The sequence below is a fragment of the Pongo abelii genome, chromosome 16 (assembly GCF_028885655.2).
Source record: "Pongo abelii isolate AG06213 chromosome 16, NHGRI_mPonAbe1-v2.0_pri, whole genome shotgun sequence".
In the NCBI taxonomy this organism is placed as follows: Eukaryota; Metazoa; Chordata; class Mammalia; order Primates; family Hominidae; genus Pongo; species Pongo abelii.
In genome coordinates, this window is record NC_072001.2 from 23,268,360 (window position 1) to 23,283,634 (window position 15,275).

At 40.4% G+C, this 15,275-nt stretch overlaps 1 protein-coding gene and 1 non-coding gene across 2 annotated transcripts in view; one reads left to right on the plus strand and one right to left on the minus strand.

Annotated features, from left to right (window-relative positions):
* The window catches only part of LOC103889494 (uncharacterized), a 147,075-nt gene that overhangs the window by 84,013 nt on the left and 47,787 nt on the right, over positions 1 to 15,275 (minus strand). The window contains 2 exon segments of the mRNA XM_063716105.1: positions 7,751 to 7,920; positions 7,923 to 7,986. Of these exon segments, the coding sequence (XP_063572175.1) occupies positions 7,751 to 7,920; positions 7,923 to 7,986 (234 nt within the window).
* On the plus strand, positions 5,073 to 5,177 carry LOC129050598 (U6 spliceosomal RNA). Its single transcript, XR_008514277.1, has one exon. It is a non-coding gene; the product is annotated as a U6 spliceosomal RNA (small nuclear RNA).

Consider the following 15,275-nt stretch of genomic DNA (forward strand, 5'->3'; position numbering starts at 1 on the left):
AGCCCTAAAAGATCTGTTTCCTCTCCACCCCAAATCAACAGAATATACATTCTTCTCAGCACCATATCGCACTTATTCCAAAACTGACCACATGGTTGGAAGTAAAGCAGTTCTCAGCAAATGGCAAAGAACAGAAATTATAACAAACTGTCTCTCAGATCATAGTGCAATCAAACTACAACTCAAGATTAAGAAACTCACTCAAAACCACTCAACTACATGGAAACTGAACAACCTGCTCCTGAATGACTACTGGGTATATAAAGAAATGAAGGCAGAAATAAAGATGTTCTTTGAAACCAATGAGAACAAAGATACAACACACCAGAATCTCTGGGACACATTTAAAACAGTGTGTAGAGGGAAATTTACAGCATTAAATGCCCACAAAAGAAAGCAGGAAAGATCTAAAACTGACACCCTAACATCACAATTAAAAGAACTAGAGAAGCAAGAGCAAACACATTCAAAAGCTAGCAGAAGGCAACAAATAACTAAGATCAGAGTGGAACTGAAGGAGATAGAGACACAAAAAACCCTTCAAAAAAATCAATGAATCCAGGAGCTGGTTTTTTGAAAAGATCAACAAAATTGATAGACTGCTAGCAAGACTAATAAAGAAGAAAAGACAGAATAATCAAATAGGTGTAAAAAAAAATGATAAACGGGATATCACCACTGATCCCACAGAAATACAAACTACCATCAGAGACTACTATAAATACCTCTACGCAAATAAACTAGAAAATCTAGAAGAAATGGATAAATTCCTGGACACATACATCCTCCCAAGACTAAACCAGGAACAAGGTGAATCCCTGAATAGACCAATAATGGGCTCTGAAATTGAGGCAATAATTAATAGCTTACCAACCAAAAAAAGTCCAGGACCAGATGGAGTCACAGCCGAATTCTACCAGAGGTACAAGGAGGAGCTGGTACCATTCCTTCTGAAACTATTCCAATCAATAGAAAAAGAGGGAATCTTCCCTAACTCATTTTATGAGGCCAGCATCATCCTGATACCAAAGACTGGCAGAGACACAACAAAAAAAAAGAATTTTAGACCAATATCCCTGTTGAACATCGATGCAAAAATCCTCAGTAAAATACTGCCAAACCGAATCCAGCAGCACATCAAAAAGCTTATCCACCATGATCAAGTGGGCTTCATCCCTGGGATGCAAGGCTGGTTCAATATACACAAATCAATAAATGTAATCCAGCATATAAACAGAACCAAAGAGAAAAAGCACATGATTATCTCAATAGATGCAGAAAAGGCCTTTGACAAAATTCAACAGCCCTTCATGCTAAAAAACTCTCAATAAATTAGGTATTGATGGAACGTATCTCAAAATAATAAGAGCTATTTATGAAAAACCCACAGCCAATATCATACTGAATGGGCAAAAACTGGAAGCATTCCCTTTGAAAACTGGCACAAGACAGGGATGCCCTCTCTCACCACTCCTATTCAACATAGTGTTGGAAGTTCTGGCCAGGGCAATCACGCAGGAGAAAGAAATAAAGGGTACTGAAACAGGAAAAGAGGAAGTCAAATCGTCCCTGTTTGCAGATGACATGATTGCATATTTAGAAAACCCCATCGTCTCAGCCCAAAATCTCCTTAAGCTGATAAGCAACTTCAGCAAAGTCTCAGGATACAAAATCAATGTGCAAAAATCACAAGCATTCTTACACACCAATAACAGACTGAGAGCCAAATCATGAGTGAACTCCCATTCACAATTGCTTCAAAGAGAATAAAATACCTAGGAATCCAACTTACCAGGGATGTGAAGGACCTCTTCAAGGAGAACTACAAACCACTGCTCAATGAAATAAAAGAGGACACAAACAAATGGAAGAACATTCCATGCTCATGGATAGGAAGAATCAATATTGTGAAAATGGCTGTACTGCCCAAGGCAATTTATAGATTCAATGCCATCCCCATCAAGCTACCTATGACTTTCTTCACAGAACTGGAAAAAACTACTTTAAAGTTCATATGGAACCAAAAAAGAGCCCGCATTGCCAAGGCAATCCTAAGCCAAAAGAACAAAGCTGGAGGCATCACACTACCTGACTTCAAACTATACTACAAGGCTACAGTAATCAAAACAGCATGGTACTGGTACCAAAACAGAGATATAGACCAATGGAACAGAACAGAGCCCTCAGAAATAATACCACACATCTACAACCATCTGATCTTTGAAAAACCTGACAAAAACAAGAAATGGGGAAAGGATTCCCTATTTAAGAAATGGTGCTGGGAAAACTGGCTAGCCATATGTAGAAAGCTGAAACTGGATTCCTGCCTTATAACTTATACAAAAATTAATTCAAGATGGATTAAAGACTTAAACGTTAGACCTAAAACCATAAAAACCCTAGAAGAAAACCTAGGCAGTACCATTCAGGACCTAGGCATGGGCAAGGACTTCATGTCTAAAACACCAAAAGCAATGGCAACAAAAGCCAAAATTGACAAATGGGATCTAATTAAACTGAAGAGCTTCTGCACAGCAAAATAAACTACCATCAGAGTGAACAGGCAACCTACAGAATGGGAGAAAATTTTTGCAATCTACTCATCTGACAAAGGGCTAATACCCAGAATCTACAAAGAACTCAAACAAATTTACAAGAAAAAAACAAACAACCCAATCAAAAAGTCGGCAAAGGATATGAACAGACACTTCTCAAAAGAAGACATTTATGTAGCCAACAGACACATGAAAAAATGCTCATCATCACTGGCCATCAGAGAAATGCAAATCAAAACCACAATGAGATACCATCTCACACCAGTTAGAATGGTGATCAGTAAAAAGTCAGGAAACAGCAGGTGCTGGAGGGGATGTGGAGAAACAGGAACACTTTTACACTGTTGGTGGGACTGTAAACTGGTTTAACCATTGTGGAAGACAGAGTAGCGATTCCTCAAGGATCTAGAACTAGAAATACCATTTGACCCAGCCATCCTATTACTGGGTATATACCCAAAGGATTATAAATCATGCTGCTATAACGACACATGCACACGTATGTTTATTGCGGCACTATTCACAATAGCAAAGACTTGGAACCAACCCAAATGCCCATCAATGATAGACTGGATTAAGAAAATGTGGCACATATACAGCAGGGAATACTATGCAGCCATAAAAAAGATGAGTTCATGTCCTTTGTATGGACATTCCTTTGCAATACAGTCTACGTGCTACATGAAGCTGGTACATGCTACATGAAGCTGGAAACCATCATTCTCAGCAAACTATCGCAAGGACAAAAAACCAAACACTGCATGTTCTCACTCATAGGTGGGAATTGAACAATGAGAACACTTGGACACAGGAAGGGGAACATCACACACTGGGGCTGGTTGTGGGGTGGGGGAAGCGGAGAGGGATAGCATTGGGAGATATACCTAATGTAAATGACGAGTTAATGGGTGTAGCATGCCAACATGGTGCATGTATACATATGTAACAAACCTGCACGTTGTGCACATGTACCCTAGAACTTAAAGTATAATTTTTTAAAAAGTACTATTAAAAAAGAAATAAAAAATTGTACCTATGTTATAAAGCATGGTTTGATTAAAAAAGAAAAAAAAGATCTGTTTCTAGGGCCAGGCTCAGTGGCTCATGCCTATAACCCCAGTGTTGTGGGGGGCCAAGGTAGGAAGGTTGCTTGAAGCCAGGAGTTGGAGATCAGCCTGGGCAACATAGTGAGACCTGATCTCTACAAAAAATGTAAACAATAAAAATTATCCTAGCACGGTGAAACATTCCTGTAGTCCCAGCTACTTGGGGGTGGAGTGCAGACTAAGTTGGGAGGATTACTTGAGCCCAGGAGCTCAAGGCTATAGTGAGCTGTAACCACACCATTACACTCCAGCCTGGACAACAGAGCAAGACCCTGTCTCAAAAAAAAATGCACCCTTAATCTTTAGAATTTGTCTCCATTTAATTCATCCTACCTCTTGCCTTATTTTAAGCTCTTGTTATCCCATACTTGACCTTCTACTGTTTGGCTACATCCTGTCCTCTGCAAATAATCTGCCACTTTGCCACTGAAATGACCTTTCTAAAGACAAGCCCAAATTCTTTATGAAATTATGAAACAGCTCCTCTTTCAACTTTCAGAATAAGTTAATGATTGGTTTCTCACCTCCACTGGCAGCCTCATCTCCTAGCACTATTCCATGGGTATTCTCACCTCAACTCTACAGAATGCACTCCTGGACCCTTAAACACATCTGCACCTGCTGTTACATTCCTGTCCCTTCTGCTTGTCATTCTCTTCCTCACCTTGGTTTATCTAACTTTTACTCAACTTTTCAAAACCTCAGTATCCAAACATCACCTTATCCAGAGTGCGCTCCTTGAGGCCAGACTAAATTTCTTTTATTTATTTATATCTTTATTTTTTAGAAACAGGGTCTCGCTCTATCATAGGCTGGAGTACAGTGGTACAATCATAGCTCAGTGCAGCCTCGAGCACCTGGACTCAGGCGAGTCTCTTGCCTCAGGTTCCTGAGTAGCAAGCAGCCAGGACCATAGGCTTGTGCCAACACACCCAGCTAATTTTTAAAAAGTTCTTGTAGAAACGAGGTTTTCCCATGTTGCCCAGGCTGGTCTTGAACTCGTAGGCTTAAGGAATCCTTCTGTCTTGGCCTCCCAAAGTGTTGTGATTATAGGCAGAAGCCAATGCACCCAACCTAAATTGCTTTTAATAACAATTCATTTTAATTATAAAAGCAATGCATGATCATTGTCAAGAACTTGGAAAACAAAAGCATAATCCCACTGAGAAGGATTACTATTATCATTTGGTCAAAGAGCCCAAAACTTAACTGATGGCAATAAAGGGGAAAAATAGACGGTTTATAAAATGGAACAATTACATGGTAAGCTTTGACCTTTTGTCAAAAGTCTACTTTTGGTTACCAAAAGTAGAAAGCAACCATAGTGTCCTTCAGTAGGTGAATGGATAAATAAACTGTGGTACATCCAGACAATGGAATATTATTCAGTGTTAAAAGGAAATGAGCTATTGTGCTCGCTTCCGCAGCACATATACTAAAATTGGAATGATAGAGATGATTAGCATGGCCCCTGTGCCAGGATGACATGCAAATTTGTGAAACATTCCATTAATTTAATTTTTTTATCTTAAATTTTTTAAATTAAAAAAAAAGGAAATGAGCTACCAAGCCATGAAAAGACACTGAGGAAACTTAAATGTATAATATATTACTACATGAAAGAAGCCAATCCGAAAAGGCTATATAGTATATGATTCCAACTCTATGACATTCCGGAAAAGGCAAAACTATGGAGACAGTAAAAAGATCCATGGTTGCCAGGGGTTAGCGAGGAGAGAGGGATGAAAGAGCAAAGCATAGAGGATTTTTAGGTCAGTGAAACTGCTCTGCATTATACTATAAGAGTGGATACGTGTCATTATACATTTGTCCAAACTCATAGAATTTACAACACCAAGAGTGAGCCCTAATGTAAACTATGAACTTTGGGTGATTATAATGTGTCAACGTAGGTTCATCGACTGTAATAACTGTATCACTTTAGTGGGGAATGTTGATAGTAGGGGAGGTTGTGCATTTAAGGAAGTGGGGGGGCCTATGGGAAAATTCCACCTTCCACTAAATTTTGCTGTGAATCTAAAATTGCTCTAAAAAATGGAGTCAGGCCAGGTATGGTGGCTCATGCCTGTAATGCCAGTATTTTGGGAGGCTCAAGGCCAGCCTGAGCAACACAGCGAGACCCCCTTCTCTACAAAAATAAAAAAAAACTGGCTGAGCATGATGGCACATGTCTGCAGTCCCAGCTACATGGGAGGCTGAGGCAGGAGGATCGCTTGAGCCCAGGAGGATGAGTCTGCAATGAGGCATGATCATGTTGCTGTATCCCAGCCTGGGTGACAGATGAGACCCTGTCTCTTTAAAAAAAAAAGAAGAAAGAAATTAGTCTGTTTTAAAAGGGCAGGGAGATGGACCGTGTAGGAAGAGCCTAAAGGAGACAGACAAGAATCCTCAATTTCATCATTAACGCAAGGACAAGCCATTGAAGGCCTTTGGGGAATGCAAGAATGACAGTCTCTGAATTACCTTTTAACATAATCACTTTGGCTGCTGCTTGAAGAACAGACTGGAGGGAATCATGGTGGGAGCTGGGAGAACAGAACAGAAAGATGTTAATGCAGTTTAGATTAGCTATTAAGGACTTAGGCTACAAGAAAGGCAGTAAAGATGGAAAGACGTGCTAAATTAAAAGTAATCTTTGGAGGGAAAATTGACAGGATGTAGCAATGGATCAAATGTGTGGGTTGAAAGAAAAGCAAGAATGATGTCAAAGTTTTGGGATAAGCAACTAGAAGCCATTTTCTAGATAAAGGGATGAACAAAGTTGAAGCTAGTTTGAAAAGCAGGATGAAGGTTCACCTTTGAGCACTTTAAGTCTGAAGCTCCTGGTAGTGCCTCACACTTAGTAGGTGGTCAGGTTGCTCGTCTGCTGTTGTTACTACTGTTTTTGTTATGAGCAGAATAGGGTAGGTGAAATACTAGACACATTCATTATTTTTTAAAAATATTTTTCAGAAGTCAAAAGAATAGATGCAGAATCCTATAATTTCCCTGCCATCCCTGTCTCACAACCTGTCACAGTGTCTTTTTAATTTTTTTTTTTTCTTTTTGAGACAGTCTCGCTCTGTCACCCAGGCTGGAGTGCAGTGGCATGATCTTGGCTCACTACAACCTCCACCTCCTGGGTTCAAGTGATTCTCCTGCCTCAGCCTCCCTAGTAGCTGGAATTACAGGCACACACCATCATACCCAGCTAATTTTTGTATTTTTAGTGGAGATGGGGTTTCACCATGTTGCCAGGCTGGTCTTGATCTCCTGACCTCAAGTGATCCACCCACCTCGGCCTCCCAAAGTGCTGGGATTACAGGGTGAGCCACCATACCCGGCCTAAAGTGTCTTGAATCCTTATACTCATTAAAAGCCACTGGGGTTTATGTCTCAGTCACACTCGTAACAACTCTGCAGAGACCACTCTGAAAAATCTGTTGGAATGCATTCATGTTAGTTTTCAGTAAATAAATCATTGTGCCCAAAGATCCAAAACAATGAATTAATTTTAATAAGAAAGCTTAATTTAATAAGAGACTCTCCAGTATTACTCTTCCAAACAGTGGTTCTCAAAGTGTATTTCCCAGACCCACAGATTCAGGGTCTCCAGGGAACTTGTTAGAAATGCAAATCTTTGGGCCCCATCCCTTACCTACTGAATCAGAAACTCCGGGAGATGAGCCCAACACTCTGTTATCACAAGCCCTCCAGGTGACTCTGATGCTTGTTCAAGTTAGGGAATCACTAATCTATGGCCGGGCACGGTGGCTCATGCCTGTAATCCCAGCACTTTGAGACGCTGAGGCAGGTGAATCACCTGAGGTCAGGAGTTTGAGATCAGCCTGACCAACACGATGAAACCTCATCTGTACTAAAAATACAAAATTGGAATACAAATACAAATTGTATTTGTATTTGGTGTACAAAAATACAAAAGTGGGATTATAGGTGTAAACCACCGTACCTGGCCAATAGCAATATTTTCATCTGCATGAACAAAAGTACAGAAGAAAATGGTTCTGTTTATTGACAGCAGGTGTGGCACATCCACGAAGCAGGGGCTTGGGAGGCAAGTGTGCTTACCTGACAGATGCCACTGATACACATGTCCAAGGAGTCCGTGTTGCAACGAGTTCCATCCAGTACCTTAGGTGCCAGCTCCACCACCAAATTTTGTCCTCATGCATGACACTTGAGTGCACACGGAGCAGCAGGATCATTATATCGTGGAAGCCATTCATAGTAATGCCCCGATACTGGACATCATTGTAGGCTGAGCACTGCCGGGCTCTGAAAGCTTCTGCATCTGGAGGGCAGTCCTGGGGGCAGGGGAGAAGGCCACAGGCACATCACCCAGTGAGAGAGGCCAACAGAAGATGAAATCAGTTCACCAGAATCTCATGAGACCACACTCCACTTGCCTCTCTCTGGGAGTCACCTAATTCCCTCTTTTTTTTTTTTTGATTCAAAGTTGAATGTATGCTATGAAATTCTACAGAGATCGTGGCAATAATTATTTATACAGGAGATTATCTCATTATTCTGATCACTCATCCACCCAGCTATTTTTTCCAGATAATTAGAGATTACAAGACTTAGATGCCAAACTTTGCCCTATTTTAACCATCTTGAATATAAATTTTCAAATGCATTATCTAATCTCCTTCCTTTTAAAACAAGGGAAACCAAATGCTTTTAATTTTTCCAGGTGATTCAAGGATTCAAATTCTTCATCAAAATTTAATTGTTATCCATGCCTTCAGGAGCCATTTCAATGTAAAGGATTATTAGCCCCAAACGGCTGTGCTCTGTGAGCACTTGTTGTTGTTTCTTTGTCACTGATTTTTTTTTTTTTTTTTTTGAGAAGGAGTGTCGCTCTGTCGCCAGGCTGGAGTGCAGTGGCTCGGCTCACTGCAACCTCTGCCTCCCGGGTTCAAGCGATTCTCCTGCCTCAGTACCCCCCGCACACCACCACACCCAGCTCATTTTTGTACTTTTAGTAGAGACGGGGTTTCACCACGTTGGCCAGGATGTTCTGGATCTCCTGACCTCAAGATCCACCTGTGTCGGCCTCCCAAAGTGCTGGGATTAAAGGCATGAGCCACAGTGCCCAGCCTGTCGTGGTTGTTTTTAATTCATCTGTCTTTCCTCCCCTGTCAGGCTCCCTCCCATATCTTCACTGGTACCAAGTACCTGCCTTCAACTGGCTGTAGGATGGATGACAGAAAACATAGCTTGTTCAAATTCTGTCTACAACAAAAGCAAATAAATTCAAAGTAAATGCCTTCAGTTGCTCTCATAATAAAACATGTTTGTACAAATATTGATGACTCATTGGTCTTTCTACTAAATTACTGATTCTGCCCACCAGATATTTCCAAAGCAAGATACTAGTTGAGAAAAGTGTTACTTTACTCATCAAAAATCTACTTTTGATATGCAAACTTCATAATTAAAGAAAACAGATACGAAAAAGCAATATAGCCCCCAGGCGCCGTGGCTCACATCTGTAATCCCAGCACTTTGGGTGGCTGAGGCGGGCGGATCACCTGAGGTCAGGAGTTCCAGACCAGCCTGGCCAAAATGGTGAAACCCCGTCTCTATGAAAAATATAAGAATTAGCTGGGTGTGGTGGCGTATGCCTGTAGTCCCAGCTATTCATGAGGCTGAGGCAGAAGAATTGCTTGAACCCAGGAGGTGGAGGCTGCAGTGAGCCAAGATTGTGCCACTGCACTCCAGCCTGAGTGACAGAGCGAGACTCTATCGCAAAAAAAAAAAAAAAAAACAAACAAAAAACACCATAAAGTATTCTTTTTTGTATTATGAAAGTAATAAATATTCATTCTAAAAACTTTGGAAAATAGTTTCTACTCAACAAAAGAATAAATAACATAGATCTTTTGTATCTAAATATTCACACAAATCTTGATTATTTACCAAGGACTTCTTTCTGGAAATAAAATTTCTGAGTCCAAGGTTATGCACATTTTATAGACTATTCAAAATATTGCAAAATTGCCCTCCATTATAATTTTCTAGTTTTTTTTCCAATCCAAAGTATAAAATATAACTTCATTGTTTTCATTTGCATTTTCTTTTTGAAATAGAGTCTTGCTTTGTCACCTAGGCTGGACCTCCCAGGTTCAAGTGATTCTCCTGTCTCAGCCTCTCGAGTAGCTGGGATTATAGGTGCTTGCCACCATGCCCGGCTAATTTCTTTTGTATTTTTCATAGAGATGGGGTTTCACCATGTTGGCCAGGCTGGTCTCAAACTTCTGACCTCAAGTGATTCACCCACCTCAGCCTCCCAAAGTGTTGGGATTACAGGTGTGAGCCACCGTGCCCAGCTTGCATTTTCTTTTTATTGTTTAATATATTTTCATGTATGTTTGCTTTTTGTATTAATTCTTCAAAAATTTGTTTTATAGCCTTTATCCATTGGCATTTTTGTCTTTTTATTATTTTCAGCAGATGAAACTATTAAACTTCATAGTGAAATTATCAACTCTTTGTCATTTCTGTTGGAAATATTTTCCCCATTTCATTTTTTTTTTGGTACTTTGTAAAGTCAAAAAGTTTTACATTTTCATGTAGTCAGCTCTATTAATATTTCCCCTTAAGGTTTCTTTCTTTATTAATGGGCTTAGAAATGCTTTCCCACTCTGCTCTGAGAACAGATAAATACTTAAATGTATTTTCCTAGTTCCTTTCTAGATTAGCAGTCATATTTAACTATTTGTTATATTTGGAATTTATTTACATGAATGGTTTAAGTCAGAAATCTAGCTTTATTTTTTTCCACAAATAGATATTTATAAATTATCAGCCAGGATTTTTAAATACAGTTTTCCTCTTTTTGCTACTTGATGTTTGTCTTTTATTGCTTACACTTTTGGCCTTTATAAACTTCCTTAAATCCTTTTTGGAAGTAGATAGGGAATACATAGAATTAATTAATTAATTAACTAACATTCTTCTGAGATTAGTTGTATTACTTTGCTGTGAAACATTCCAAAATCCTATATCGCATCCACATTTTTGTTGTCTTAGCAAAATTAAACCAGGTTACACTCATAGAAGCAAGTCAAACTGAATAAGACTAAAACTGGATGACTTTTTCTTTAGTCAGGGTCTTACTCTGTCACCTAGGATGGAGCGCAGTGGCATGATCACAGCTCACTGCAGCCTCGACCTCCAGAGCTCAGGTGATCCTCCCACCTCAGCCTCCCAGGTAGCTGGGACTACAGGCACGCGCCACTACACCCAGCTAATTTTTTGTAGAGACAGTTTTGCTATGTTGCCCACGCTGGTCTCAAACTCCTGGGCTCAGGCAATCTGCCTGCCTTGGCCTCCCAAAGTACTGGGATTACAGGCATGAACCACCGTGCCAGGCCAGATGACTTTTCTCTGTTGAAATGAGGACTGTATCCTCCATCTGGCCATAGGAAGGATCATCAGTTATAAAATTACATCACCTCGTCTTCCTCCAGCCACGGCTAGTTTTCTCTATATCTCACTCTTTGAAACCAACCAAAGGAAAGTGTCTAAGAGAGCAGGATGCAAGCAACTTCTTTGCATTAGGCTCAATGGCAAGCATTCTCTAGGGACTGAATGTGCCGGCTAGCTAACTCTCGACTCCCTTAAATTCCATAAACCAATGAAGTTTCACAAAATTAACAAGAGTTAATTAGCGGAAGACACCTTAGGATGTCAGCCTCAGGGTGGCCAGATTTGTACATGTGACCAGCCCCCTTGGCCCCAGCTGACTATCCAGAGGCAAACATCTGGTCCACACCAGGTCAATCTTTGCCAGAAATTTGGAATTGCAACAAAAGAGCTGGAGCTAAGAGAGCTAAGAACTCATATCAATCTGGGGTTGGACTGGCCATTTCTTTTATAAGATTCATGTTGAAGCAAAGCAAGCCAGTTCCCACAGCACAGAAGAATGAATTCGGTAAGAAAGCAGGAGGAAAGACAGTAAACTATGCATTTAAATAGGAATAAGTAACCTGTGTTCCTCATTTTCTGATTTCTGGCTCCAGGCCCTTAAGGTCTGCTTATGCTTAAATTCCCTTAAAACCCACATATCCATCCAGTGAATCCCCTTTGTCCTGAGCTAATCTAAGTGGACTTCTGTTCTTAGCACATGATGCTATCTGATTAAGGCAGCCTGATATCCAGATCATGCTTTTTAGTTTCCCAGGGATAATCACTGACATTCTCTTTTTACCACCACCCTTTGAACTAGGTAGGTCAGGATTATTACCCTCACTCTACAAATGGAGAAAACTGTGACCTAGAAAGTTTTTAGCCACTAGTCCAAAGACACACACTAGGATATGACAAAGCCAAGACTGATTCTCAAAGTAAAAAGCACTCTATTACAGAATACTGCTTTCTAGTAAATGTGGGAGACACTGACTGCTTATATTAAATGCTTTCATTCACTTCACATTCTTCCAGTGTCAACACTAAGCTTGCCTAATCTGGCTCAGCTAGGTCCCACATCCCAGCTCAAGACAAGCTAGGGATTCTTGTGTCTTAAACAGTCTATTTGACATTTAGGGAGCAAAATGCCAAACATTCTTCTGCTTTCCTTTCCCTGAGAAGCATTTTTTTCATATCAGTTAAGTTGAAAACAACACTTATTTATGAAATATACTTGATGGGCTTTGCCCTAGGTCACATGCTAGAGAGAACACACACAAAAAAATATAATCCACCACTGTCATTCAATGAGCTTGTTATCTTATTGGAGATGTAGCTTCTATACACATGAAACACACTGAACAAGTGTTATCACTGGTATTTGTAGACTTAAAGTAGGAATGCAATGAAGGACATAGAATTGTTATCCAAGAGTTAAATTGTACAACTGATTAGATGAAGTTAATAAGAATAGATTCCATATCAGTAAGACTTGACTCTAACCTGATAGAAGTAATAAAAAGGAAGTGTCAGTCAGTGCAGGTAGCCAGTCTGGGAAGCTCAGAAAAGAAGAAAGAGGAGAAGAAGGATAGGAGGAAGAGAGAAGAGGAGGATGGAGAGGAGGAGAAGGGAAGAGAAAGGAAGAGGAGGTGGCTGCCACAGCCAACAAATGACAAAAGGCACCCATTTCCCAAACCATCTTGAAAACAAGGTCTCCTTCCCCTCCTAAAACCATGGGGATTTGTAAAACCTGGGGGCAACTTCTGTATAGAAGCCAGGAATGAAAGATTATCTAATAAACTGAGTATTTTTATGCAGGACAGACAGGCCATTACCTGAGATTATTTATATAGTAGAACTGGACCAAGCTTTCATGTGGATCGGACATTTAGGCAATCCCCCTCCCAATCCCCTCTCCCAATAACCAGCAAGTAGGGACTCAGGAGAAATAATATTGTTGCTACAAGCAAATTTTAAAATTTTATTTTAACTTCATATCCAAGTTGTACTATGAGCTAAATTTTGTGATTCTTTTATATAACAAATGACAACATTTCTAGCATAAAAATAAATTGTTGGTGGCCACTGTAAGCTAGAGTTGGCAAATAAGGAATTGTGGAAAGGTGAAATCTCAGATGGATTTAAAGGATGGTGTGATGTAAACAGGACAAGATTCGGGAAACGACATAACAAAAGAGAAACAGCAGAAATAAATTCGTTATCTATAAGGAGCAGTGTGCAGCCTTGTCCAGAAAGGGTGAAAGTGGGGAGTTTAAATAAGAGATAAATCTTACCTGAAGATAAGAAGGTCCTTGAATGCATGTGAGGAGATTTAAAAGCAATAAGGATCCACAGAGGGGACTAAAATATAAAAGATGGCATTTTAGGAACAGTAGAATCGCAAGATGGCCTGAAGCTCTGGAGACAGACATGAGAGGGGGTGACTCTTGCCCAGAGTAGGAGTAATGACAAGGAAAAAAAAAAGAACACCTTCAAGAGAAATACTGAATGGAAAATTGTCAGATTCCAGCCATTCATAGGATCCATGGTATGAGGGATCCTTCAAGGGTCACATCAAATGTCCCTTCTGTAAAGTCAAGAAGGAGCCCTGGAAGCCCCGTCTGCAAGTACACCAGGCCTCCCTCTGTGCTCATAGAAAAATGTGTTCATGCTACAAAAACATCCTTACCAAATGATGATATACTTATCTTAAAATTATTTTCCCTTTGCCTCTTCCATCATTGCCTTTCATCCCATAAATCCTGCTATGAAAACATGACTCATCAGTGAATTCAGGTATCAGACCTCCCTGCTGAGATGCATGACTTCTCTTAGAAATTCTCCATTTGCTCCAAAATACCCCTGATAAGGATAATTCTTTATCTAGGACTCAGGGGCCAGTCTCTGGTTATAAGGATATATGCTAAGTGCTGATCAGTGGGTTATGTGTGAAGACAGCAGTCACCCAGGAGCCATGGCACGTACGTACCCAGGCATGTTCTGTTCCATAATCTTTCAGGCCCAAAGCCCAAATCTCCATCTCCCCTGACAGAATGAACCGAAGGAGAGCCACTGAACCAAAGTCTGAATTCTCAGGGAGGGTGGTGTGGTCCTCATGACCTGGATATGCCTTCCACTCCTGCCATTTGAGGCATGATCTCCTGCACACCAGGGGTGGAATTTCTTCATCTTCATCTATGTGCTGTGAATGCATGTCCCTGTTACAACTAGGCTTCATAACAAAAGAACATTTTATCTTTTCTTGGGTGCCTGAATTTTTTTTCTTTAGTGTCTTCTGCTGAGGTGGGCAGAATTCTGAAATGCAACTGTCAGGGTCTGTCCTCGTTAAGCCGGATCCTCTCCTATGCTAGGGATCCAACCCAGGCTGCTGGAGTAGTAGAAAACCAATAGCCATGGAGGATTTCCTTTCTCTGACTCCCTTCAGTTGTGTTTCTTTCAATTAATTCCCTGCTCTTCCCTGATCTCTGACCCTTGCCAACTAAGATTATTTAGAAGGTCTGCCCTACAGTTCCAGAGTTAGATTTTCTACAATGGTATCTGGAAGTATAATGTCCCTCCAATACCACAGCAATTCTTGTGCTTATGTGTTGCCAAAAGCTACCATGCTTTAGCTACTGCTGTCTGCAGCATCATTTTATTATCTGACAAAGCTTACAGCCTTTCCATACTCTTGTATAGTGTAGTAGAGTGGTTAGGAGTGCACTCACCGAAACCTGACTGTCTGAGGTTAAATTCGGTTCTGTGACCTTGGGCAGGTTACTTAATCTCCTTTGTAAATGTGGAAATAAAAATAGTACATACTTCTCAGGGTTAGTGTGAGGATTACATTAATTTATTCATGAAATGGCACTTAGAATAATGCCTAGCATTCAGGAAGTACTTAATAAGTATGAGCTATTATTATTATTTCGGTTAAGTGTGAGGAAGTCAACACATATAGACAATAGCCCATGGTCTTAAGGCTGAGAGCCTGAGTCTTCAGACATTCCCATGGAGAAATAGAACTTTTAGCAATCTCTGGAATATGATCCAGTGTTAGATCTCCAAGGCTCACTGACAGAAACACCTCCTTCTCCATACAGCAGACTACTCTGATAGAGACTGAGTTTGGCCATTGATGATGACATCTCTTGGATGGGACTGAAAGACCCTGCTGTCC